Source organism: Urocampus carinirostris, chromosome 3 (assembly GCF_059441175.1).
Source record: "Urocampus carinirostris isolate Australia breed hairy pipefish chromosome 3, RoL_Ucar_1.0, whole genome shotgun sequence".
In the NCBI taxonomy this organism is placed as follows: Eukaryota; Metazoa; Chordata; class Actinopteri; order Syngnathiformes; family Syngnathidae; genus Urocampus; species Urocampus carinirostris.
Genome location: NC_142351.1, coordinates 48749378 through 48776476, shown reverse-complemented (window position 1 = coordinate 48776476; position 27099 = coordinate 48749378). Strand labels below are relative to the sequence as shown.

General features: G+C 38.1%; 2 protein-coding genes across 2 annotated transcripts; one reads left to right on the top strand and one right to left on the bottom strand.

Moving 5' to 3' along the window:
- Positions 1-742: 742 nt before the first annotated feature.
- On the top strand, positions 743-19992 carry LOC148369926 (uncharacterized). The gene is made up of 6 exons (XM_088332171.1): positions 743-4384; positions 12571-12680; positions 15517-15642; positions 15977-16083; positions 17928-18109; positions 18182-19992. The coding sequence occupies exons 1-6, from the start codon at positions 1217-1219 to the stop codon at positions 18341-18343; spliced, it is 3855 nt and encodes a 1284-aa protein (XP_088188297.1). The 5' UTR covers positions 743-1216; the 3' UTR covers positions 18344-19992.
- An 856-nt stretch (positions 19993-20848) lies between these two features.
- Positions 20849-26549, bottom strand: slx9 (SLX9 ribosome biogenesis factor). Its single transcript, XM_088332172.1, has 6 exons — positions 26246-26549; positions 22743-22863; positions 22588-22662; positions 21897-22071; positions 21252-21317; positions 20849-21177 (listed from the first exon to the last, which is right to left on the bottom strand). Exons 1-6 carry the CDS (start codon positions 26426-26428, stop codon positions 21054-21056), a joined length of 744 nt encoding a protein of 247 aa, XP_088188298.1. The 5' UTR covers positions 26429-26549; the 3' UTR covers positions 20849-21053.
- Between the last annotated feature and the right edge of the window lie 550 nt (positions 26550-27099).

Here is a 27099-nt window from a genome sequence, read left to right as displayed (position 1 = left end):
GCGCCGCCGTGCTGCCCAGTACTAATGTTATGATTAAATAATAAACTAATACAGCTGGAAAACTCATTCAATAGTGACAACATACTCAGTGACCTATTTTAGTAATCTAATAAACACTAAGGGGCACAAAATATTACAAACTGTCCCTTTACACAGACTTGGATCGCGACACTCGTTCTGGAAGCGTAATGCTGAGAAGTATGGGGAAAACTGGCAAGCACTTTACCTTGCTTCTTGCTCAATAACAACAGGCTAAGCCTTCACACATCCGAAGTGAAAATTCAGCGAAAAGTACGAAATAATCAATTGTGTATTACACACATTTTAATAAGTAACCACAACAGGGAATACATGTTTTAACCTAAAACTATTGATTTGGCTTAGGCTTTTATGATTTCAAAACAGGCTTAGTCAATTTTGTAAAAAAAAAAAACTTTTACCCCAGATTAACAAATATAAATACGATTTTACCAAGGTCCCAAGGACAACTGGTAGAGGTATTTGTACTGCAATATACCGGTAATAATCATCTAACGGCCACTTTTATTCACCATTTGTGACATATTGTTGAACGTAATTCTGATGAATTACCACCAGTTTCAATGTCTTTTCAGAAGTACTACCTATTGTGGTGCTTCAACTCAAATTATGCTGACGTTTAAGCTTCGAGTCATGTGGGGATCAGGCTTGGTTTAATCCTCCAGAGAGAGTGAGAGAGCGGGAGAGGGGAGGTAGAGAGTTAGAAAGAAAGTGAGGGAGGTATTTTTGTTTTTGTTGTTGTATTCTGCCTCAGGTGCATTACATTTTTGGTTTTTCATGAGGGAAAGACTGACTGCATCTCCTTGAATTCAGTGCCTTAAAGTTGGTGGAGGTCTCAATTTTTGGCGTTTTTAACAAAGACTTTTCATCTAAAAGGTATTTTGAATTGGACCTTCAAACTCTGGACCGACCAAAATCCTTCCGCACCCTGCTGCGAGGTACTGCTGCTGAAGCTTTTAATACGATTATGGAACAACAATATTAATTCAATTTATTTCCCCTTTTACTTAGATCTGAATCTATTTAAAGATTTTTGTTCTTTTCTGTTCCTATTCAATTCATCAGTATCTTCTAATTTTTTTATAGAAAAAACGGACATATTTTACCGATCTGTTATTTTTAAGTGGAATTCTGAACCACAATTCCAAAAGATAGCCATTCATTTTTTACTCTTTTTATGGCTCATTCAGACTTTTGGCCAACACCGGAGTTATCAAACTCCACAGTGGTCCACAGCCCTGTCACTTTTTCGTCAGATGAAAATAACCAGAGCGCGAAGAATATTGAGGACAGAGAGGAGGAAGATGGAGAAGTTGAACTTGCTGAAGAGGTAGGAGAGGACATTTTGGTAACATCTGAAGCCAGAGATGGACACCAGGGTGAACACCATGAAATTGGAATTCTCTCAATGGAAAATAAGATGAGGGAGGAAGATGAAGGCAAGGTAAGACGGGAGGAGAATGGAGAGGAAGGTGCAGGTAAGCAGCAGGCCTTAAGGGATGGACAGACTTTTAAAGATAACAGAGTCAAAGAGGAGGCAGTGGCAACATTGACTGGAAGTGTGTGGCATTTTTCAGCAGGAGTGCAACGTGAAGATGACAGCAAAAAAGAAGAAGGTAGTAAAATAAAAGAAAATGCTGAGCAATCAAAAATAGCTGAGAGTAAAGAACCAATAATAGAAGATGCAGAAGAAGCCTCAACAATCTGTGAACATGTATTCAAAACCAATGATAACATTTTGGATTTAGGAAGAGAAGAAGAACATAAGGGTGTAGGGGATCCAGATTCTTGGAATGAACATGGCTCAGGTGACATAGAACTTGTGACTATTGACATCCAGAATGACTTATCAGCAGTTTTACATGTTGAGAAAACTGAATTTTTGGAAAATAAAGAAGGAACGGAAGAACATCAAGAGTCTGAGGAAGAGATTGGGAAAGAAAGTCAAATCCAACCTGAGGAAAATTTAGTTGATCAATTATATCAAATCCCTAATATAATAAACAATGAAAAAGGAGGACACAGAGAAGAAAATATGGAAAAGCAACCAATCGAGATAAAGGAAATAATCCAGGAGAAGGAAGAGTCACGTACAACAAACACAGAGACAGACATTTTTGTCCAGCTTCTGACAATAAACAAAGATGAAAATAAAAGATGCCATACGGAACATAATGACGAGTCTAAAAACCTTTTTGGAATTAAAGGCGCTTTACGCAAAGAGCAAATATCGAATGAAATAAAAACACCCACTGAAAACCCAGCGAGTCCCTGCACAGCATTGGAAAAGGATACTGATGAAAATGCTACCGGGGAAGGACACAGCCTGGAAGAAGAAGATTACTCGATGACACTGACACCAGAGGAATATGCTCACAGTTTTCACGTTTCCCTTACCAAAGAAGAATACTGCCATGAAGATGCAGAAACCACAAACAAAGATCCTGAACATGATCAAGTTTCGGCTACAAAAGCAAAGGATTCCCTTGAAGATGCGGAGACAGGAGATAAAAATGTTCACGCTGTTCATGACTCACCTAGTTTTCAACTTTCCTATACCAAAGAAGAATACTCCCAAGAAGATGCAGAAACCACAAACAAAGCTCCTGAACATTATCAAGTCTCGGCTACAATATCAAAGGATTCCCTTGAAGATGCAGAGACAGGAGATAAGAAGGTTCACACTGCTCATGACTCACTAAGTTTTCAAGTTTCCCTTACCAAAGAACAATACGACCACGAAGATGCAGAAACCACAAACAAAGCTCCTGAACATAGTCACGTCTCAGCTACAAAATCAAAAGATACCCTTGAAGTTGCAGAGACGGGAGATATGAAGGTTCACGCTGCTCATGGCTCACCTATAATTTCCCTGGACGACTATCAAGATGTCTTGATAACTTGCCAAGAAGACAAACATGTGGAGGTCTCCCAAGAAGTTCAAGCCTCGGTTAAAAATTCACAATCCATTGACGGCGGGCAGAGAGAAGCCACTCATTTAAAGGATCGCATAAATGATCTAAGCAGCGAGTTGCAAATGATGGTCGAAAGTAAAGATAATCTCTGCAACGCTTCACATACAAATGTTGTTGTCATACCTCACTGTTCTTTTGATGAACCCAAAAGCATACACAACATCCAATCTGTCGACATGTTGGACCATATTGAAACCACCCCAAGTGATAACAGCAACTCAACAGAAAAGGAACCGACTGCAAAGTGTCAACAGAAGGATGTCCTGAATGTGGAGACACAGGAGTTGATAATAATCACAATACCTGCTTCTGGGATGGAAAGCAAACCAAGCTCAGAAAAGAAAGAACCACCTGATACTGTATTGTTGTCTTCCTTAGATCAACTTGAGGAAGCTGTTCCTGCTCAAGTAACGGACGCATCTGAAATAAAGGACAATATAGAACATATTTCTATTATGGAAATGGATATAGATGATCAAAAACCTCAGGAAAAGGAAGAGCCAAATACCACCATTGAACTTGAGCAGATTGTGGATAAACATTTAATAATCCAACAAGATCATACAGACCAGGACATCGTAGCAAAAGTTGAGGTGAAAATACCAGAGGAAGATCTCATGTCTGAGGAATCTACACTTGATGAATCCCAACAGATTGAAGATCAGTCCGACCAGACACTCAGCAAACTACAAGGAGAGAGTGAAAATTTGCAGGACATGCAAAGTAAAAAGACAATAGCAGAACCAGCGACCATTTCTGATCCTGAAAGTAAAAAGAAAGACATGGGACAAAACGGAGAACCTGAACAAATAGTGAGTGTTGAGACAAAGGATGCCATAGATAACAAATCAGACACCCATCAAGATAAAGACTTGTCATTTGATATAAGGGTCAAAGAATTAAATCAGGCCATGGAGAACGGGATATTTTGTCCTGAGACACAGTCCCTAAGGTCAGAAGTGAAGCTAATGTCCTCAGAGAAAAGTGACAGTGTATGTATTAGAACAAATCAAGAAAACCCAAGTGCATCGCTGAAAGAAAAAGGACAGAAACAGAATCAAGCAGGATCTGATAGAAAAGAACCCATCAGTGAAAACCAAAATCTACTGGTGAGGGATGCGTGGATGAAAGAGTTGAAGTCAGTCATTAAAGACGAAGTGATTTCCAAAGAGAGAGATGTCCAGGTGAAGAAGAAGAGGGTAGTGCTGTTGGAGGACGGCCAGTCATTCTTTCCTCAGCGGGAGCGGCACACAGAGAAGCAACAGGAGTCGATTTGGCCACAAGTAGCGGAAAGTCTCCTGCCTCCTGTGGTGGACAGTAGATCAGTGGCTTCACTTGACCAAGAAAATGAAATCTCACTTTACGTCAAGGTAACAAAAACGTACAATGAGGTCGATGTAATAAAACAGTACTCTTCTACGTTTGCAACAGCACGACAAATGCTTTGTGTAGACTTAATAGGACATTTTTTAGAATTTGATGATTTTCTTTATTAATTATTCATGTTGCTGTTACTAATTCGACTACATGACAGCCGAATCAGGATTTCAACAGGTTAACACGCAGTAGTTAAAGCCAAGCAAAGGGTTTGTTATGAAAAAATGACCTAGGAAATAAAGTACGGTACATATGTGTTCAATCATATAGCCAATCATACAGACGTTAAGCATTTTCATCTTCATATATTTTCACTTTAGGGAGAATACATATAGTGTTAAAGGGCAGACAAAATACAACTGTCTTTAAATTGAGCAAATTCACAATATCAAATCATTTAAAAAAAGCAGTATATGTGTGAAGCTTCCAGATGTATTTGTAAACACCATGTTTGCTAACAACAATAGTGCTTTTATTTATTTAGTTATTTTTAATCAAACAGGTCTAAATGTATCGGTATCACTCACTCTCTTTTAAAACACATGACTACTAAATGCATAACAAATATGATAGACTTACTTTAATACTTCGGGTCAGGGAAAACTGGGAGTCATGTGAGATGACTATAAGCTAGTCAGGTGAGTCTCTGTAGTTTGTTTTTCTTCTTTTTTTTCTTCACAGCACTTGTTTCCAGTTGCACCATATGATAGAGCATGGGACTCAATTTCAATTGAGTTGGGGGCCACTGAAGCTAGGGTCCGTGTAAGGTGGGACGAAATGGGGTTTTTCACAAAATCTGCGCTGATAAAGCTGTTCTCAAAGGGACAGTGTTTTATATTTGCCCACTAAACGTCGCTGCAATGTGAAGTGCAGCAGAAAACGAGCGCAAGTAAGACTACAAACTATGGAGACTGAAATTAAGCGAAAAACCTTTGTCTTCACATTTTCTCCACCCTCTCTCAAAGAAAGACAAAACAGAAATTATCTTTAAAAATATATTTAAAAAAGTGAAGAAAAATAAGAAAAAGGGGCAAAGAAGGAAAATGGGAATAAAAATAACAGTCAGGGAAAAGAAAGCAAAAAAGGAAAATGCAGAAAAGGAAAGAAAGAAAAGGACTTAAAAAGAAAAAGACAAATCCAGAAAAAATGCAATTCTTTCTCTTTTTTTCTTTTCAGTTTTTTCTATTTTCTTTTCTTTTTTTTCATTAGTTTTACTTTTTGTCCTATTTGTCCTTTTAAAAAAAATCTTCTTTTTTCATTTTTGTTTTCCTTATTTTCTTGAGTATTATTAACTTTTGTATTAAGGCGCAGGCCTCAAACTATCGTCTTGGGTGTTGCAATTGGCCCCATTGCCGCGAGTTTGAGACCCCTCCAGTCAAGCAAAATCAATTGTTCAAATATTACACTTTGCACCTTTAAAACAAAAAAAGAACCATAAGTGTAACCGAAAATAGATTTTATGTCAATATTAATATCCTGTACAGTGCCTCGCAAAAGTATTCCCCAAGAACCTTATGACACGTTGATATATTTCAGGCTAAAAAAAAAATTTTTAAAAACTCATAAAAATCAACAATAGGTGAGACACAATCGTGAAAAAAAAACATTTATCTAACAATTTATATTGTTAACAAATTTTTTAAAATGAAAAGTATATGTTGGAAAAATATTGACTGCTATTGAGTTAATACTTTGTAAAACCTCCTTTTGCTGCTATCATTCTAGAAAATTGCTTAATATTTAAGGTTGTTGTCCTTTTGGAGGGTGAACCTGGAACCCATTATCAAGTCTTTAGGCAGACTCCAACAGATTTTCTGCTAGAATCGCCCTGTATTTGGCTCTGTTCATCTTCCCATCATCTTTAACAGTCTTCTCAGTCCCTGCTAAAGAAAAGCAACGCCAGAACATGAAGCTACCATCACCAAATTTGACAGCGGGGATGGTGTCAAACATGGTGATGGCATGGTAAACATGTTGAACGTAACACTTTGCGTACATCTGAACAGAACACCCTGTTCCATGTGTTATTTGTGTCTCCCATGTGGCCTCTTGAAAACAGGCCTTTTAATAGTATTCTTCTAGAAAAGGTTGTTTTCCTGCCACTCTGTCATAAAAAGCAGATGTATGCAGAGTATGACAAATAGTTGTCCGATGCACAGATTTTTTCACCTAAGCTGTGTCTGCCTGCAGGACATCCGATGTGATCATGGTCCTCTTGGTTGCTTCTCTGATTAGTTTTCTCTTTGTTTGGGCCGATGTTTGAGAGGTACGGCCAGATGTTGGTATGTTTGCAATGGTTTTATGCTCCCTCTATTTCTTATTACCTTATTCTTATAACCCTAACAGTGCTCGGGTGATGTGTAGATGTTGTGATATATTCTTGTATCCCTTTGCTGTTTTGGACTTTTCTACAACTTAATCCCACCCCTGCCTGGTGTGATTTTTGATCTTCATAATGCCATCTATTCTCCAATGTCTCCTTTCACGGACCTCCGAGCCCATCACAGAGCAGGTGCATTTAAACTGAGACTTAATGACACACAGTTACACTCTGTCATTGTTTGTCATTTAGTTCGATAGTGAACCGTTCAAAAGTTATCAGGGAACTTCTGGAGTCAGTTGGCTGAGCGGAGACAACCGGGGGGCAATATTTGTGCAACACCTACTTTTCAGGTTTTTCGCTGTAAATATAAAGTGTTGAAACAATTTGCTTCCACTTCATGATCGTGTCACACATGTTGTTGATTCTTACAAATATTTTTTTATATTTTCTCAAAATGGCTGCCCTCAGAGATGCATAGTAACAGATATACTTCATAACTACTATTATACAAACACCAAATGCCATGCTTAGATGCATAGAGGCCCATCAAACACATTGTTTTGGAAATTTTTATGAGTTGACCCCCACTCTAAGCAGAACTTTGCCCAGGTCCCGAGGGAGGCAGGAGACATTGTGTCCGAGTGGACCATGTTCCGTGCCTACGTCGTCAAGGCGGTTGATCGGAACTGTGGCCGTAAGGTAGTTGGTGCCTGGCGTAGCAGCAAACCTCAAATCTGTTCGTGGTCACCAGCGGTGACTCCTTCTTAAGCTTGCCGGCATGGCAAGCTTAAGAAGGAGTCTCATCGAGCCCTCTTGGCCTGTGGGACACTGGAAACTGCTGGCAGGTATCGCCTGGCCAAGCGGAATGCAGCTTCAGCAGTCGCTGAGGCAAAAAATCGGGCATGGGGGGAGTTTGACAAGGCCAAGAAAGGCAACTTCCCAACAGCTTCGAGGAAATTCTGGTCCACCCTCCGGCGTCTTGGGAGGGGAAAGCGGTGTGTGTTTATTGTGGAGATGGGACCATGCTGACCTTCACCCAGGACGTTGCAAAGCGGTGGGCTGAATACTTCGAAGACCTCCTCAATCCCACCATTACATTTTCCTCTGAGGAAGCAGAGACTGGGGATTCTGGGGCAGTGTCCCCTCTAAGCTGCGCGCGTGCGCAATTGCGCACTGTTCGCACATTCTAAGCGCACAAGAAAATCTAGCCAGCGCACAAAAATGAGGGCTCAAAATTACTAATTAAGAAGCGACTTAAGTCAAAGTTACAGTGCATGAAGGTATTAATACAAGGGTTCCCCTGACGTTGTGTCCTAAATGCGGTATTTTGAAGTCGAGTCGAAGTAGTCTTTCGGGTCCTTAACGGCTCTTCAGGTTGCGTTTGCTTCTTTAATCCCAACATGACCAAGTATTATGTAAAATTATGCACAAAATGACTTAAAGGAAGGGGGGGAATAGAATAAAAAAGAAAAAAATACCAAAATGAAAAAGTAGTGAAAAGCTGAGAAAAAAAGAAACATAAGGAAGAGAAAAAAAGAAGGAAAAATTTAGAAAAAAGACAGAAAAAAAGAAAAGAAAGAAATGTAGGAAAAAAATAAATGGAGAACAAAAAGAAAAAAGTAACAGCTCGGAAAAATAAACACAATGAGATTTTTTTAAAGGAATTTAAAAAAAAGTAGAAAAAAAAACACGGAAAAAAGAAGAAGTTTGTGTTGCATTCAAATAATTTCCAATTATATCAATTGAATCTTGTTGCCAACATTGTACTTCCACTAAAAAATCTGATTAAGTACAGTTCTGTATCTTACAACCGACTAAATAAGCCCCCAAAAATGTTAATATTATGCGACAAAATATATCAGGAAATAAAACGAATTATTGTGAAAGAATTGTAAGAACAAATGACGTTTGTAGGCCGTACAACCTTTGCAATAGTACATGAGTCAATTCATTCAAAAGAGAAAAATAATTTTGCATTGCCGGAAACTCAGCAAAATGTAACTTGATGTCAAGTTTTGGACATGTTTGATATTGATTTAGTTGCCACACTTGGGGTTGCTGTTGCTCACTCTTGTTTCAAGCGTTGCTCACCGACTTTGTGTGAATGCTCAGACCCGTGGAAAATTAGAGGGAACATTGCTCTGGGGTGGGCTCTCATATCTCAGAGGTAGAAGTAACTGAGGTGGTCAAAAAGCTCCTAAGCGGTAGGTCCCAGGGGTTGATGAGATCCGCCCGGAGTTCATTAAGGTTCTGGATGTTGTGGTTGTGTCAACCTTGACACGCCTCTGCAACATCGCATGGACATCAGGGACAGTACCTCTGGGCTGGTAGAATGGGGTGGTGGTCCCCCTCTTCATGGCGGGGACCGGAGAGTGTGTTCCAACTAGAGGGGAATCAACATTGCATAAATGCCTTTTGTAAATGAGGTGGTACTGTTGGCTTTCCAAAGCCATGATCTTCAGCCCTCACTGGAGCGATTCGCAACTGAGTGTGAAGCTCGGCACCTCCAAGTCCGAGACTATGATACTCGGTCGGAAAAGGGTGGCATGCTCCTTTCGTGTTGGGAATGAGAGCCTGCTCCAAGAGGAGGAGTTCAAGTATCTCAGGGTCTTGTTCACAAGTGAGGGTAGGATGGAACGGGAGACGACAGACGGATCAGTTGTCATGCGGAACCTGTACTGTACCGTAGCGTTGAAGAGGGAGTTCAGCCGAAAGGCAAATCTCTTGATTTACTGGTTAACCAACGTTCCTACCCTCACCTATGGTCAAGAACTGTAGGTTATGACCGATACAAGCGGCTGAAATGAGTTTCCTTTGCAGGGTGGCTGGGCTCTCCCTTAGAGATAAGGTGAGAAGCTCAGTCATCCACGAGTGACTCAGTGTAGAGCTGCTGCTCCTCTGCATTGAGAGGAACGAGTTGAGGTGGCTCGGGCATCTGATAAGGATGCCTCTTGGACGCCACCCTCAGGAGGAGTTCTGGGTATGTCCCGTCGGCAGAAGGCCCCGGGGATGACCTAGGACATGCTGGAGAGGCTACGTCTCCAGGCTGGCTTTGGAACACCTCAGGATCACGTCGGATGAGCTCGACGAAGTGGCTGGGGATAGGGAGGTCTGGGCTTCCCTGCTAAGGCTGCTGCCCCAGCGACCCGACCCCTGACAAGCGGAAGAAAATGGATGGATGGTTTTCTAAAAGTAAAATGGTCCAATATTTGGGACAACTCTTTTTTTTTTATTTATTTTTTTTTTAGAATTTTTGTGTTTATGAGTTTTATATACAGATAGCAGTCCCCTGCCCTCTTAGCCCACAAAAAAAATACAATACAAAATATTCATCCTTAATACGTGCCACCTTTACCAGTGGGAAGGTTTAATACCTTGAAAAAATGTGCTAATCTTGGGTGAGAGCTTATTTTCCTACATACAACAGAAACTGCCTTTTGTAAGGTAGCTCGTTAGAATGTTTAAATCAAGGTTAAACACTGCTCTTTTTTAACCTCCGAAGGGTGACGTTTGAACTCAATCTTAAAAACGATCGAATGATTGTTACATTGGTCTTGCAGAGATCACTGTAAGATGGTTAAGGACAATTGTGCAGTGTAGGAATGTTGTACTGCTACAGTTGGGTGGCTAATCTCTACATTCTCGTTCGTAAGCTGATTAGCCTGCTTTTTGCTGCTGTAGCTAGATGAAGTGTACGCCTACACACACATTGTATACCCCATACAAAACTATTATAGTAATGTGTCTTTTTCTTCTTCTGCATGTATTTTTGATTCCGGATAGTGGGAAAATGTACAAAATAAAAGCTTGGACAATGAGCAGATCCATTGATGATTGCATTTACAGAATATTCTGGGCACAAATGAGTCGCAGACAATTCCTGCAAATAGTTCAGGAGTGCAGAGAAGGAAGGGCTTACCACATTTTTATACTAACAGAAGGCAGGTGCAGGAGCCAAAACTGAATACATGAAATTTCCCACTAGACTAAAACACTAAAAAAAGCAGTACAGTAAGCCTTTGTCTAAACCGGTTATAGCAAGTACTGATGATGATGCCCAAGGCCGCTTCAGACTACAAAATAAACACAACTGAAATAATGTCAGAGTGACTGAATTGACTAGGTCATAAAATTATGATGATATAAACGTTATAAATGACAAGATAATACAATCATGACTAAATATGGGCAGTGACACATTTCAATATTGCAACACTATCCTCTTGTATATTACTCTTCAATGTTATAATTTTAAAACGAGTTAGTCTTCTTCGTTTATGGGTTCATCGTCTTGATTGGAGTAGATTCTAACAATTGACAATGTATATGGAGTCACGCTGACATTACTAGCTGACTTAAGATTTCTATTCCGTTCAAATTCTACATATGATGCAATGGGGCGCTCTTTTTTTAAGCAAATTTTTAAAAGCAAATTCCGTTGAATTAAAAAAAAAAACACCAGTAGAAATAGAGGAACAGTTACAAGGTGGGTCTGAGCACCGCAATTGCTACAATAAGGAACAATTTGGGACCATTTCATTCAACTTATCTCTTAAGTTCAGTTCTCATTTCATGCAAAACAGAATTGCTTAGGAGAAGAAACAAATAAATGGAAAACAAAATAAATCTTTATATTAAGTCCAATTTTGATGTCCTTTTCTGTTAATGGCAAGTGGCAAAATGGCCGCTACCTGATCTTAACAAAAACTGGTGGATTACTGTGTTGAATTCAGATTCCATTCATATAATCTGTATATGAATAAAGCTCTGTATACTCCCACAACATCCAGAGCCTTAATGAAATCCGGGCAGATCTCATCAACCCCTGGGGCCCTGCCACGAAGCAGCTTTTTGACCACCTCAGTGACTTCTACCTCCGAGATATGATGGCCCATCTCAGTGTCCCCAGAGTCACAAGTAGATGGAACAAATTCAAGTTAAAACTGAAAACCATTTAAAACTGAAACCATTTCAATATCACCATAGAGCAGTGGTGTCAAACAGGCAGCCCGCGGGCCGGATCAGGCTCACTAAGAGATTTGAATCTGGCCCGCGAGACAACGAACAGAAAAGCGCAAGAGAAAAACGAGCTGCAGGTTGAAATATGTCTACTTGATGTTGCCAAAGCCAGGTGCCTCTCACAAACGCTGTACTTTTTTTTTTCTCTCTCTCTCTCTCGCTTTAACTCTCTCTGTCTGTCTTTTTCTTTGTTCCTTCTCTTTCTCTCTCTCTTGCTTTCCCCTTCTCTTTCTCCTCTTCTCTTTCTCTCATCTTTTCTCTCCTCTTTCCATTTCTCTTTGGATTTCTTTCTTTCTTTCTTCCTTTCCCCCTCTCTCACTATTTCTCTTTTTATCTATTTTGTTTCTCACATTCTCTCTCTCTTCTCTCTCTTTCTCTTATTTCTTTCTCTCTAATCTACTAGTCTGGCCCCCGGAGAGAATGCTTGTTCTATCGTGTGGCCCCCGAGTCATAATGAGTTTGAAACCCCTGCTTTACATACATTACCATTAATGTGCCGTCACCATGTTTTCTCCATAAAGTCCTCTCACAATTCTTCCTGCTTCGGTTGAATCTACATTACTTTCACTTGATTTGACAAAGAGTTTGATACGATTCAGATGGCCTAATGGTGCTAACTGTTGGGTTAGCTTCCGTCAGTACGCAAATAATGTATCCATGTGAAGTCGACCATTTGAGTGTCCAAAATGACTTCTTCTAATTGGGGCACACAACCTCTCCAATTGAAATACCCTTTTTACCTCAGGTTTATTTACAGGTATCAGATATTACTCACAAATAACAATTGTTGTTGATTGTTTCCATTTTCAGCTAATACCGTTTTATGTGTGTGCGTAGGCCGGCAGCGATGGCGAAAGCATCGGCAACTGCCCATTCTCACAGCGACTTTTTATGATCCTCTGGCTCAAAGGAGTCATCTTCAATGTCACCACTGTTGATCTCAAGCGGTAAATGTCTTTCGGATGATGATGCTGTGGAGATTTGCATTTTGAGTCTAGACTTTTGTTAGAATAGGATTCCTATTTAGAATCATTGGAAGAATTACAAATAGAAATCCAAATTCAGATCTGGAACCGAGACAAAGGATGCAGTTTATGGGATTTTTTTTTATATATACAGTAGGAGTATATATACAGAGGCTCCCTTACTTATGACCATTCGACTTACGTGAAAACTTAAGATACGAAAAAAAATTTTCGGGATGTTTTCCGAGTACAGGACAGTACTTTAGTGCTTCTTTCCGCCGCCATCAGCGTGTGGCGCTGTGAGAGGTCACCCAGCATCCAACCGGAAGAAAAAAAAAATCGGCTTCCTCCTCCAAGTTTGTGTGAAAACATTCTATACTGTCCATACTCTGTCTATACGGTATCCCCAGGACGCTAAGAACTTTGACATTTTTATTGTTTAATATCTCATGCATCCATTCAATATGGTTGGTGTAAAGTGTAAAGAAGAGGTGAGCCATTTCTTTTGAAATGAAAGTGGAATAAGAAAGCTAGATGCGGTTGAGAAAATGGTTGGATATTTTTTGGTCCACTCTTGAAGCGCATCGATCAAAAGTAAGTTAAACTTACTTTATCTTTTTAGAGCATATAATTTTATATTATATACATTTTAAGGTTTATATTTTGGTACAAAACAATACACATTACTTATACAAGCCTTAAACATACAAAATTTAGCACTGTAGCAACTTACGAACATATTCAACTTAGTTTTTGGGATACTATCTCGTTTGTATTTGATATCGTATTCATTATGGAGTATTTCATTGTTTATATTAGAGTTTTTTAAACCATGTTCTGTGGCATGTTAGTCATGTGTGCTGCAGGAAGTTATTCAATTCAATTTAATGATGACTACAAATTCAACAAGGCATTTCATGTCTGGTCCCAAGTACATCACAAAAGGTCCTGTTAAAGAGCAGTAGTTTGACACTGAGGAAAAAGCACCTCTACAAGTCAAATTTTTTGTAACAATGCGAAAATTCTTTAAGTAGCGAAATGAATAAGTATGATTACTTTTAACCCCTTAACAGTACTTTGAAATTCTCCTAAAATTCCAATCCAAGACGTCCCAAAGAGAATTTAATACTGTTCTTGAACTGTTTGGAGAATAACGACGGTTTTGGTCTCTTTTGAAAAGGAACATTCTTTGGCTATTTTCTATACATTGTGAAAGAGCTGTAAATGTTTGACTTCTCTTTTCAGAAGTCCATCACTGATTGTGCACTGATCAATTTTTAAGCCTGATTATAATGCATTAAGCATGTTTATTTTCAGATCTAAATTAAATACACATGTTAATAAGCATACATTCATGTTGGTAATTTCCTTGAATAACCAATGTATCAATCGTTATTTGAATCGGTCACTACTGGCTGATCATAGTGAGAGACAAAGTTATGCATGTTGTTTTTTTAAAAAAAGGCTTGCAATTGGTCGAGAGTGGTGTCAAGGTCAATTGCCAACAGCCGTATTAGAATTCGTCTCAAGAGTTTGTATACTTTTTAAAGGAAATTATGGGGTGAAACAAACAGATTACAAGAAAGATCGTCAAACGGTGCAGGAATGCTTTAAGGCAGATAAATATTTTACACAGTTAGATTTACTGAAATGTTGTAATGCAACAAGACCATGTTTGCGAAGAATCGTTTCATGAGTGGAATACTACGGCACTTTTTGGTTGAGTTATACCGGCTTTATAATTTCCGGGTATCTTGTTTCAGACTGATCGTGACACTTCTGTGACGAGTACATTTTAAAATGGTCATCATATCTTGAATCCAAAGAGTTTAGGCTTTCAAATGATATTTGACGAATTTTACTGACTTGTTAGTGACTTGCTGCTCCTTTCATGAATTATTATCAATGATTTCTTTCTTATCATTTCAACAAACAGATGAAGTAAACCTTTTAATCGAAAGAAAATCAAAAGTAGTATGTAAAGGGTTTTTATTTTACAAAAAACACAATACTAATTGGGGTAAAAACTGAAAAATAATGCATATTTTAGTTACCGTTTCTGATTTTAAATACCTGTATGAAATAAGTAAATATAATAATAATAATAATAATAATTTCCTTGTATTGTCATTCTGTGTAACAATGTACACAGAACGAAATGTCGATTGCACCTGACCCGTTGTCGCGAGCCGATGCAGCCGCAGCCAACAGAGGGCGCCGCCGACCACTTTTTAAGTCTTAGGAATGACTCGGCCGGGGCGCGAACCACCGACCTCCCAGTCTCAAAGCGGGCGCCTTACCATCTAGGCTACTGAGCATATATAGCAAAAGAAAAAATAATTCGTTTATCTTGTATAAGATGGGTACCTAATTTCATTTGGACACGACGCCTGAGCTTACTACAGAAAAACAAACATACAAAAAGCCTTTTCAGCTACCAGATAATTTTGCTCATTTTAGGTATTAGTTTCCTTCTACAAGTACCAACAATGTAGTTTCAAAAAATTGTTACATCGGTAGATCATTTTCATCATTTAAAAGTGTTTTTTTGTATTTTACACAACGCCCCCTACACGCTGAAAAAAAATAATAAACTAGAAATATTATCGTGAACTTATACTCAATTATAGCTTGATTTGTAGCATGAAAATGTTAACGTTGAATATGTTAAACTGAGGCCTCGATTTTCTTTCTTTGAAGGAAGTGTGCCTATGCTTATAAAAGGTTTGGTAATACTGGTTTATACTATTCTCCCACTGTGATCAGTTCTAAATAAGTGAGACGTGATCACCAATCTCAACTTGTTCTTTGCTGCCAGAAAACCTGCCGATTTACAAGACCTAGCTCCAGGAACCAACCCTCCATTTATGACCTTCAACGGAGAGGTCAAAGTAGACGTCAACAAGATAGAAGAGTTCCTGGAGGAGAAACTGGCCCCGCCGCGGTACACAAACTCAAGCGCACTTGAGCTCAATGTTTACACACTCTGTAATCTGTATTCGGTCTATTATTTCAGGATGCCTTATAGTCTCTTTCAGGTAAACCTAATTGACCTCTTAGAACAATGAATGCACATATCTACTAATTACTTTCAAAGGTTGTCTTGTTGGTGGTCTCAAAGTGTGGCCAGGATTATAAGGAAACTCAAATAACAATAAAATAACAATTCCATTCTCTGTACCTGTACAACCATACACAGTACAGTTCTATGTAATACACAAATCTGTCTGAGTAATCCCAAACGTTTCTTCTCTGACAAATTGTTTTGCAATTGCTAGCTACCCAAGATTGTCACCGAAACATCCAGAGGCCAACACAGCTGGCATTGACGTCTTTGCCAAATTCTCAGCTTATATCAAGAACCCAAGAAAAGACACCAATGACGGTAGTATAGACACGGGTTTATTATTTTTATTTATGAAGGAAACCACTGTATAACGTCTCTGTAGAATCCATGTTTACTGGTATTGTTGTAACATTTATTGAAAACTGCCAATTTTCTGCTGCAGTTAGCTTGAAAGTGAAATTGTAATCATCTGTACTTCACCATAAACTGTTCATTTCCTATTCATTGATTAGATACATACACACACATACTATATATTATATAATTAGACAGCAGGCAATTTTAAATATTCCGTTAGCTCAATCAACAAATTGCGAACATCAACTTGTTCCCCTTATTAGAATACTTAATTTTGAGTTTGGATCAAGGGAAGATGACACTCAAACACTCAGGCTTCAACCAATTAGAAAATACATGCTTTTTTTAGCAGGGCCGTGATTGGTCAGTATGTGAAAACTGAGCAACAGCAATGTCTGACTCCTTCAACATCCATTCTTACTATGTCCACCTTCAGAGAATAACATGCAAACAAAATGCTGTGTTCTGAATACTAGGAGACGACACAAAATTGCTAGGGAATCCTTTGGTTTGACTTGCTCATCAATTTAATTATGTATAACGAGCACTCGTGTACAACGCAAACCCCTAATTCTTCATTAAAAATCGGTTTCAAATTCAATTTGACTTGTTCTCAGCTCAAACTAAGCATTGTAAGTAACAAACGTTGATGAATATGCGCAGGAATTATTAAAAAAATTGACAATGCAAATTATGAACACAATACCAACATAAAATTTGAATTCAGATTTAATGTCCTTCAAAGTCTGATTCATCATAAAAAATGAGGTGTTTTCCTTGTTTTTTTTTTGCGTGGATATCTCTCAGGACGACTTTCTTTTTTCTCAATTGTCTGACATTTGTCCCTGGTACTGCGAAAAAAAATGGTGTGATAAGCTGATAAAATCGAATGCCTTTTTGTATGTCTTCTACATCTGTGGTCAGCAATCACAGGGCCTTGGACCGGTTTGTATTCATATACGCGCTCAATAGATTATTATTAATATTATCCTCAATTTCTGAGGTCTTCGTGGAGATAAATCACCCAGCAGATGCCCCAATCACATATAGTCAACATTGGATGCAAGAGGAATCAAGCCCAGATCAAATTGTCTCGCCTTTTTCAATGCTGAAGGCGCATGTGATTGGTCAATCATTGTACATGAGTTGTTTAGTCTTGACTTCATTCCAGTTATGCTCTATTGCAATTCTTGTCAAAACTCATACGAAATGGTGGGGAGACAACGCGCTACCATGAGTAAAAATAGTGTGATGAGGAGATAAACTCCAGTGCCTTTTCCCATGTTAATTGAATCCCTGGTGGTTAAAAGTGATTTTGGACTTATTATTGTTATTATTACTAATGTACTTAGTGAGCATGCTGAGAATAATATCAAACATTGAACCGTTCATTGGTACAGAAAAGGTTGTCCAACACTGATCTATATCACAGTCTTTTGGTGAGGATTTGGCAATCTCACTGCCACGACCTGGGTTCAATTCCCATAGTAAACAATGCGTAGCAATTGTGTTCAGCGACATGTTTCGACTGATCAATCATTCCACAAATATTGTAATATAGTACCATAAGACCTGAGGTATAACGCACACCCAAACTTTGAATTATTTTTGAGGTAAAAATATATTGCGTTTTACACAAATAAAAAAAAGATAATTATTCCCCAAAAGCTATGGTTATCAAGTATCTCATCTCCTTTTCCATAGGTGGTAGAAGATGGCGCTTTGATTTGTACTTAAAGAGGAGTGAGCCAGTGATGCTCCTAAGTGAATGTATTGATTTGTCATTTTGTGACCCACGTGTTCAGCCTTAGAGAAAGCTCTTCTGAAGTCTCTTCGGCATCTTGATGACTTCCTGCGGACTCCCTTACCGGCCGAAATCGATGGCGATGCCCTAGGAGACCTGCCGGAGTCCACCAGGAGCTTTCTGGACGGGCCGGACCTCACCTTGGCGGACTGCAACTTGCTTCCTAAATTGCACATCCTCAAGGTCATTTTACCTTTACAGTTTGGTACATCTGCAAAAGTTTTCAACTTTGAAATCGCTTTTCCCTTTTTACAGGTGGTAGCCAAAAAATACCGTGGATTTGAGATCCCTGCAGAGATGACGGGCGTTTGGCGATACTTGAACTGTGCCTATCAGAAAGAAGAATTTACCAGCACCTGCCCAGCTGAGAAGGAAATCGAGTTTGCCTATGCTCATGTGATTAAAAAGGTTAAATAGGGCCTGGTCATCAATTCACTTCTTCAATGCCAATGGCAGTTGAATATGTGAATGTTCTCTAGCGTACAAGTATGTAAGTATAGGTAAATCTTGGTCAAGAGTGGGAAAAGTATATGAAGGGGGGTTGTTTTTTAAATGAACATGGAAAAAATATTTAAAATAATGTTAATTTACTGTTAGTTTATTATTGTTTTACTAAAAGGGGAAAACATAAAATTCAGCTGTTTTATCCCTACTTGTTGAATAATTAGTTTAAGATCCGGATACAGTATTTGGGATGGGCGAGTTTCAACAGGTATCATTAGTATTGTGCTGATACGGTTCCATATTTTAAAAATATCTGTTTTGACTTATCAATCGTGACAGATTGATGTCATGGAATTATAAAAAAGAAAAATAAAGTTGAAAATTTGCCACACATTCTTGGAATATTAGGATATCTACAGATCTTTTCAAATTATCTATCAATCTTTTCAGGGGAAGTGGGAGGTTATAACGCGGCAAGAAGAATGTGCATTTAAAAATCAACATAAAGTCCCATAAAATAATTTACATTCAAATTAAACATTAAGATGATATAGCACTAGTTTCAAACCCACATCAGTATGTTTAATAAACTCTTGGAAAAGAACAATACCACTAGTACTTTTAGAAAGCACTTCCTTGTCCCATTTCATAGAATAACATTAAATCAAAGTGCCAGTATACATTTTTAATTGAAATTGCATTAAATAATAGAATTTTCTTTTTCTATTATGTTCCAATCATAATATGGCCAATTCATACCCATCATTACAACGGGACTGAAAACGAAAATTGCCTATGTTTTGATACTCATATATCGCTGATCAAACACATCTTTTACTCCATTTAATCCTGACTTTTAAACAATTTTTCCAGCAAATGTCCTAGCCTTCTGTTATTTTTCAAAACCAAAAGTGACCCTTGAGCAAGTTTGCCCCCAAGCTGATCTAAATAAAAAGCTGACAGTATTTTACCAAAGTAAATAGCTCCACAATCCTAGTAAGACTTATCGTAATTAGAACAGACACTGCTCATTTTCTAAGTGCTTTTGTTTTTTCCCATTTAAATATCTAAATGATCCAACAATGTTGTGTTTCGAATCAGGAGCTAGCACATAGGATTTTTGAAAGTTGGAAAAAATGGCAAATACCTGTATTACAATTGATAACTAATATGTGCAATATTTTTGCTATACGACGTTTTTAGTATAGTATTACAAAAAACACATTGTATCAGATTTTCAATCAGTTGAGCATTTTTGTAATGACAGCTTGTAGTTTTTGATTAACAATCATACTAATTATTTATCCAAATAAAACCAAATCCTTAATAATGACTCTTTGTTACACATTTTTATGAATTCATTTTGTTTGGTTTACACCAACATTCGTTTCATATTGGCCTGGACTGGCCCAAGACACACCACAGGAAATAGTGCCTCTCCAACCCTAGTGGTTAAGGGATACGACCATCCTAACAGATACACTGAACAGAAGTCTGTTTTAGAGTTAAAAAAGCTTGCTAGCATGCAGCTAGTTGGCCACTCTCTACTTCGCTTTCTTGTACTTGTCCTCCAATTTCGTTGGACCATTGTATGACAATAAAGACCATTCTTTCAACTGCAATTCTGTGTCTTGTCTTTTTATTTGTAGACCTATAGTTATTTTGTTGCTGTTGTATAAATTATAGGGTACAATATCAAGTAAAAAAAAATGTTTCTACTTTGCAGGTTTTTACTATTTCATGATTTTTAGGAATGAAACTGCTGTAAAAAAAGGGATTACAGACGCTGCCCTACTTACGAACGAGATAGCTTCCAGACGATCGTAAGTTGAATTCGTTCGTAAGTTGCTTCAGTGTTATATTTTGTACGTTTAAGGTTTGTATGAGTATGTTTAAGGCGTGTATCAGTAACCTGTATTTGTCCTAAAAAAAGAAACATTTCATAAAATAATATGCTTCATAAAGATAATGTTGAGTTTAACTTAGATGCGCTTCAAGAGTTCCTCCTCCGTGGTAAAAAAATGGCCGAAAAAAAGCATTCCAACCATTTTCTCAACCGCATTAAGCTTTCTTATTCCACTTTCATTTCAAAGGAAACGTCTTGCCTCTTCTTTACACTTTACACCAACCATATTGAATGGATGTACGAGATATTAAACAATAAAAATGTAAAAGTTTTTATTATAGACATAGACAGTATAGAATGTTTACACACAAACTACGAAGAGGATTTTATTTTACTTCCGGGTGGATGCTGGGTGACCTCTCACAGCGGCGGAAAGAAGCACGACAGTAATGTCCTGTGCTCGGAAAAAGGTGCACACGATACAAAATCTAACTTACAGCAATGTCCGGATATTTTTGACATCATGAAAAAAATGTTCGTGTCTACAGTTTTGCGCAAGTCAAATGGTCATAAGTAGGGGAGCATCTGCACCGTGTTGTTGAAGCTCTAATCAAGATTGACAAGACCCAAACTTGACCAGAGAGATTTTATTGACATCGTCTCTCAACACTGTATATGTTAGGACTCTTTGTAAAATGAAACCGCATTGATTTAAAATAGTAAAAAAAAAAAACAAAAAAAAAAAAACAAGACACACACACCCGCACACACACAAACAAGAAATTCATAAAAGGAGCAATACTAGCTAACCTTTACTTAAGAAATATCTTACTGATCTTAACTGGAACCTTCTTCTAAATGCTTTAGTTTCTTTCTCAAATGCTCAGAGATGTCATTGAGAGGATTCCTCTTGTTGCTAAGGAGTTTGACTGCTTCACCAAACCTACTGATTTCAGACTCCCTGTAGCGAGAAAATCAAAACACGGTCATGTTTTATTTGATGTGATGGTAAAAAACATTAAAACTGTGACTTACAAGAGTTTGCGTTTCTGTGAGGGCCTCATCTGGCTAAAATTGGTTACTACAGACTTTTTGACAGGCCTGTGAAGAAAAGGAAAGACTTTAGGGTTTAAGTATGAATTTTAGCCAACTGTTCTGTAAATCTGTATGCTGTACAGGATTTGTACACCTTTTTTAGGGACAAATTCAAGCAGTTTAAGGACTTTTGAAACAATTTTTTCCTGCAGTACTATTAAAAGAAAAAATCTGATGTGAATCAATTTTTTGCAGAGTCGAAAATATATCTGCAATTTTCATATGCGATTTTCAATCTTGCCTGTGCATTTATTTGATGACATCACAGCTCAAGAAGTCAAAGATGAGACAGGTTGTCTTCAAAATACATTATCTCGGAAAATATTGGGAATATACCAATGAAATATATAGATTTTATGCAAAAACCATGTACTATGTTCTCACATTTCGCATGTTTTCGAATTTGGCTTTAAGCAGACTTGAGAAATATGGCAACAATTTCAAGCATTTACAAGCACATTAATCAAAATGTAAGCACTTGTCAGTCTTTGAAAACACAACATTGAAATTCATGTATTCTCAAGGATTTCAATCACCCGTACGAACCCAGAAAATGTCTTCACAAATCACTCCAGAAGAACTTACACTTTGTTTTTCCGACGAGCTTTTGGGCCAAGGCGCGTCGTACCGGCTGGTGCGATGAGCTCGGACAGCTCGGGCAGGGCTTCCGCAAGCACACTCATGTCTCCCACCACAGGGGTTGCCCGTCGACGAGCTTGTGCCGCTTCACGCTCTTTAGTCTGCTTGATGATACTGATCTCTGTGGAGAAAATCCAGATACAGTCAGCGGGCAGTTAATTTGCAGTCGTTGGCTACCGAGTATGTTGTAAATGTTAAAAAAATGAACTGCCAAACATCGGCTAACTTTTCCTCTAGAAGGGGCTTCACAAACGTTTTAAACGTCACGGCAGTGTTATTTTATAACGAGTGCATGCATTGTGGAAAAAAGCAGCTAGCTGTTTTCCTCCGTGACACGCACACTTGAGGATTCTGGCGACAGAGCGCCAAAATTACCAAACATGTTCGATACTTGCCGCCATTGGCGCTGCAACGTTTCCCTCCGAAAAGTGCCGTGCAGACCTGACACCAAAAGCAAAATGCTGATGCAGCCGCATGCACGCTTGCTTGACATAGGCGTTAAGTTTAGCAAGTATAAAAAGTGGTAGACACATTGTATAAAATGTCAAGAACAAATTAATGGCTTATATGTTATGCATCAACAATTGAAATTGAAGTTGTTTTTTTTTTTAAAGTATTTTAAACACTTCCCACTTACTGTTTAGCCATTGTTCCCTTCTTTCTTTCATCTTTTCTTTCTTTGTCTTGACTTTCTTGGTTTCTGAAAGACCTCCTTCGAAACACAAACATGGAATTGCTAGTTAACTAAAATGGAGAGAATGCAGAGGTCAATAAATTGGTGACAAACCGTACCTATCTTAGCAGGTATGGGAGCTGTTGGCGGGTCTTTAAATGTTAATGTTTGTCTTAGGGCCTCTGGAGAAATTGGCGTCCCTGAAAATATTCCAGCAAGGGAGGGCATTTGGTTTGGAGCCTGCAGAATTAAGAATAGGAATTTGAGTTGCCTGGACAGAAACATTTATCAAGTTTTAGGGGACAGGTTTCAACACACCATACCATTTTTCTTTTAGAGTGTTAATATTGTGATGTGATAATTACAACAAGCTTGAAAAGAAAAATGTGAAAATTAAACTATTACTTATAAATTTGATTACGATGTAGGAGTAATAATTGCTTTCTTGTCAGGATCAAACTAGTCAGACACTTGGAATGAAAATCTATATCAGCAAAACACCATCATAGTGCCACCAAAAGAGATGGTAATTTATGGAATGATTTAGATCAGGGGTGGCTGCCCCTTTTTGAACCTGAGAGCTACTCTTTCTTTATTGATGAGTGCAAAGGGCTAGTGATGTGGTGTTTATTTGTGACGCCCTTAATCACAAGGAGCTGCACAGACCACAAATTATTGCAAACCACAGACTATTACACCATCCCGTGATATAAAACTACATGAGGGCAAGAAAAAACTCATAAATTGACATCCTATGTTGTTACTATGTTGTTCCAATGTTATTACAGGGTTGAATTGCTTGAAGTAGGGCTAAAATAAGCACAGTCAATCACTAAAACATTGTTTTTACAGAGACTGATCAAGTCAATGATTTCTCATGCCAGTTAAAAAAACATATTATCACTGGTTATGGGCACCAGGTTGGAGAACCCTAATGATTAAGATGATGATTTAAAAAATATCCTTGATTTTATATAAATTTACAAAATGAGTATTTGATACATATGCTAAATAAACTAAATATACCAAGAGTCACTTCAAGTATTAGGTATGATTGTAGGCCTTAATCTTATATTTTTTTTTGCGGGCAGGTTTCTTTTCTTGTTTGGTTTTGAATATCAGATTCCATTTGAAAACTATATAATAAAATGTATATTTGTCACAGGTTGTACACATTGTATTGTTATAAGAAAGAAGGTAGGAAAAAAGATGGGAAAAAAACACCCAGAAAAAGTCAAATGTATATTGTCATTCAAACAACGGGATCATTTCTAAACGGACTAAGCGATTGTTAATGATGTAGGATATAATAATTTGTTTAAAGGGACAGCGTGTAATATTTAATGCCTCCCCCAGTGGTACAAAAAAAAATTCAGAAAAAAAACCCAACAACATTGATATGAATACTAGGCAGATATACCTGAACTATCATACAAATGTTCTTTTTTTATTAGAAAAAACTCATAGGTTGATAAATTTTAATTTCTTTTTTGTAAAGGAATCCCGACCTAAAGTCTCCATCATGTTTGTCTGGCAACTTGCTCCCACGCTGTGCGCTGTAACACTGGTTATCTTTCACATTAGACAATACAGTGCCATCTAGTGGTCAAATATTACACACTGGGGCTTTAAATGATTGATAGAAGAAGCGCCGTATGTTATTTTTGGGACAGGTATCTTGTAGGCCTTTGACTAAAAATCGTCATCCTTCTCTTTCTTGAGGTGATTTGTTTGTTTTGTCAGGTGATGTCTGTTGCAATATGATTGAAAAGAAAGAATAAATGTATAATACAAACATAAGTCTCCTGAAAACAAACGAAAAAAATAGGTAAAAGCTTCTGCTTCAGCCAACTCCCTTTGAGCACACAATTATGGAAAATATCGTATTGAATCGCTTTTTTTTTTGCTGTTTTGTTAATTATTTGTTGATGCAGTTCTTGTGCTGTGCACAAATACAAATGCACAAACAAACAACAATACACAGGCATGAGGACACCCTTTTCCACAACGTCAATGTATAATCTATAAAAACCCCATTTCCAAAGCATCTATGCTGTTTCACATTTTTAAAAACACATCAAAGAAGTAATGATTTATTAACATTGTATAGTTATAGAGCCCTTTCCGTGTTTGTAAAGAAGTGTGACATAGCCAAGCGGCTCGCATATTGTTGAGGCAGAAAGGCAGAATAAGTGTCAGTTTACACAAGCTGTTAGATGGAAAAAAGATCATGGATAGTATCATCTCAAATAAGTACAAATTATGTCCAAGCAGCAAGATGACAACTTTTTTTTAGTCATCAAAAACAACTTCATCATCAATAAAAATAAAAAAACGTTCTTTTGATCAGAGCGACACATAAATTATGCGAGCCGCTTTGTGGAGCTTTTTTCACCTTGTAACCAAATTGGGTCAATATCCATAAAGCATGGATTAAAATACCTTTTATGCCGGAAAGTTAAATCGACAAAAAAAGCTGGCTCAGATGAACAGTTCATATTTACAATAGCTTAGTTAACACTTGAGTTAAACTTGACTTTCCTTGACTTAAACTCACCTTAAACACACTGTATTTGGGATCAATAACAACAATGACAATAATTATTATCATTAACAATATAGTAATGTATAATGGGCAGCACAACGGCGCAGTAGTTAGCGTGTGCGGCACAGTTCTGAGATCGTGAGATCAAACCTTCCTGTGTGGAGTTTGCATGTTCTCCCAATGCTTGCGTGGGTTTCCTCCAGGCACTCAGGTTGTCTCCCACGTTCCAAAAACATGCAAGTTAGGTTAATTGGCCGGTCCAAATTGTCCCTAGGTGTGAATGAGCGAGTGAACTGTCCGTCCCTGTGTGCCCTGCGACCGACTGGCAACCAGTTCAGGGTGTCCCCTGCCCACTGCTTGAAGATGGCTGGGATGGTTCTGCAGCACCCTCGCGACCCCACTGAGGATACGCGGTGCAGATAATGGATGGATAATGTACTATTTCTAAAAATATATAGTTTAAAACACATTATTAAAAACAATGTTTTATTATGGTTAACATACAAAATGTATAAGCTAGCACCAGGAGTAGCAAACTTACATTTTCTAGTAGGCATTGGTAGCATCTTCCTGACACTTATACTTACACCTACTATGGCATGCGGCATTCAAGAAAATCTAGAATTGCCAAATAACTTATAAGATATAAATTGGACAGCACAAACGTGGGCATGCCTAAATATGTCCTATGTCCAGTCCCTTATTTTAATGCTTTACAGCCACAGGCTCATACGATGCTTTTGAAAAGACCTGTGTCCTTGCAAAAACATTCGTTCCTTAAAATTGAGATTCGCTCTTGTACACAACAGCAGGGCGTGTTGTTTACGTAAATTGTGGATCTCCAAACGCAACTCAACATTGAAATCTTGCCTCGCTCTATTAAAAGTCGTACTTTTACTCCTGCTGTTTAGGGTCAACAATGCGCACGCATCCTGTGGTGTAGGCTGCAAAGGGGTTTATTAACAATTATCGTAAATAATAATGGGTTTGAACTCTTCAACGGATGTCAATCGCGATCTGTTCCACAATAAGCAGATATTAACAAAGGTGCAGAGACACATTTCGATCGCCACTTACTTTTGTCTCGCCGGTAACTTTGGAGGAGCCATTTCCCACCTGTGCATGAATTGGCTGGTATGTTTGGACGGCGCTAGCAGGCTTGTTGTCCAACTCTTTGGACGAAGCTGAGCCAGGCAGCCAAGTTAGCTTCACAGCGTTGTGATGCAATCTCTGACGGAAGTTCTTAATTTTTCCAACCATGTCCTCCGGAAATTTAAGCTGCCTTAGTGATGTTATAAAACTATGTTGACCCAAAGAAGCGACCCCTGGATCCTACACCACGAGTAAACGTCTTCTTTTTACGCCAATGATGTAAAATATTTAGCTAGCGCCCCCTCCTGGTACAGGCGATGGCGCGAATACTGCACTCTTAACCATGAAATGTATTTTTTTAAAGAGATAGTCTGTAATATTTAGTGCCTCCCAGTGGCACAAAAAAAAAAAATATTCCGTAAAAAAAAAAAACACAATTTGAATAATGGGCAAAAATATATAAACTATCATACTAATGTTCATTTTTATAAATATCTACAGGTCAACAAATTGGTGTTTCTTTCACATTTTGTTTGTTTGTTTGTACATGATTCAATTGTTTGTTTGTTTGTACATGATTCAAATTGAATCTTTTCTTCCGGCGCCGTCACGAATGGCAGCCACTCCAGCAGCTCCCGTGTTATTTTCGATTGTTCTCGATTATTCTCAGCTCAGGGATGCTGCTGGAAATGTGAATTTCCCTTTGGGGATGAACAAAGTATCTATCTATCTATCTATCTATCTACATTGCGGAATCCATAACTTGTAGTCATCGGCATGTTTGTCTGGAATTTGCTGCTACGCTGTGCTCATTTGGCACTTTTTTTCTTCACATCAAG

What these genes read in the sequence shown, in the direction of transcription:
- LOC148369926 (XM_088332171.1), top strand. Translation starts at nt 1,217, where the DNA reads ATGGCTCATTCAGACTTTTGGCCAACACCGGAGTTATCAAACTCCACA. An exon ending in ACCACTGTTGATCTCAAGCG is followed by an intron (nt 12,681 to 15,516) that starts GTAAATGTCTTT and finishes CTTTGCTGCCAG; the next exon opens with AAAACCTGCCGATTTACAAG. An exon ending in GAGAAACTGGCCCCGCCGCG is followed by an intron (nt 15,643 to 15,976) that starts GTACACAAACTC and finishes TGCAATTGCTAG; the next exon opens with CTACCCAAGATTGTCACCGA.
- slx9 (XM_088332172.1), bottom strand. Translation starts at nt 26,428, where the DNA reads ATGGTTGGAAAAATTAAGAACTTCCGTCAGAGATTGCATCACAACGCT. An exon ending in AAGTTACCGGCGAGACAAAA is followed by an intron (nt 22,864 to 26,245) that starts GTAAGTGGCGAT and finishes TTAATTCTGCAG; the next exon opens with GCTCCAAACCAAATGCCCTC. An exon ending in AAGGGAACAATGGCTAAACA is followed by an intron (nt 22,072 to 22,587) that starts GTAAGTGGGAAG and finishes TTTTCTCCACAG; the next exon opens with AGATCAGTATCATCAAGCAG.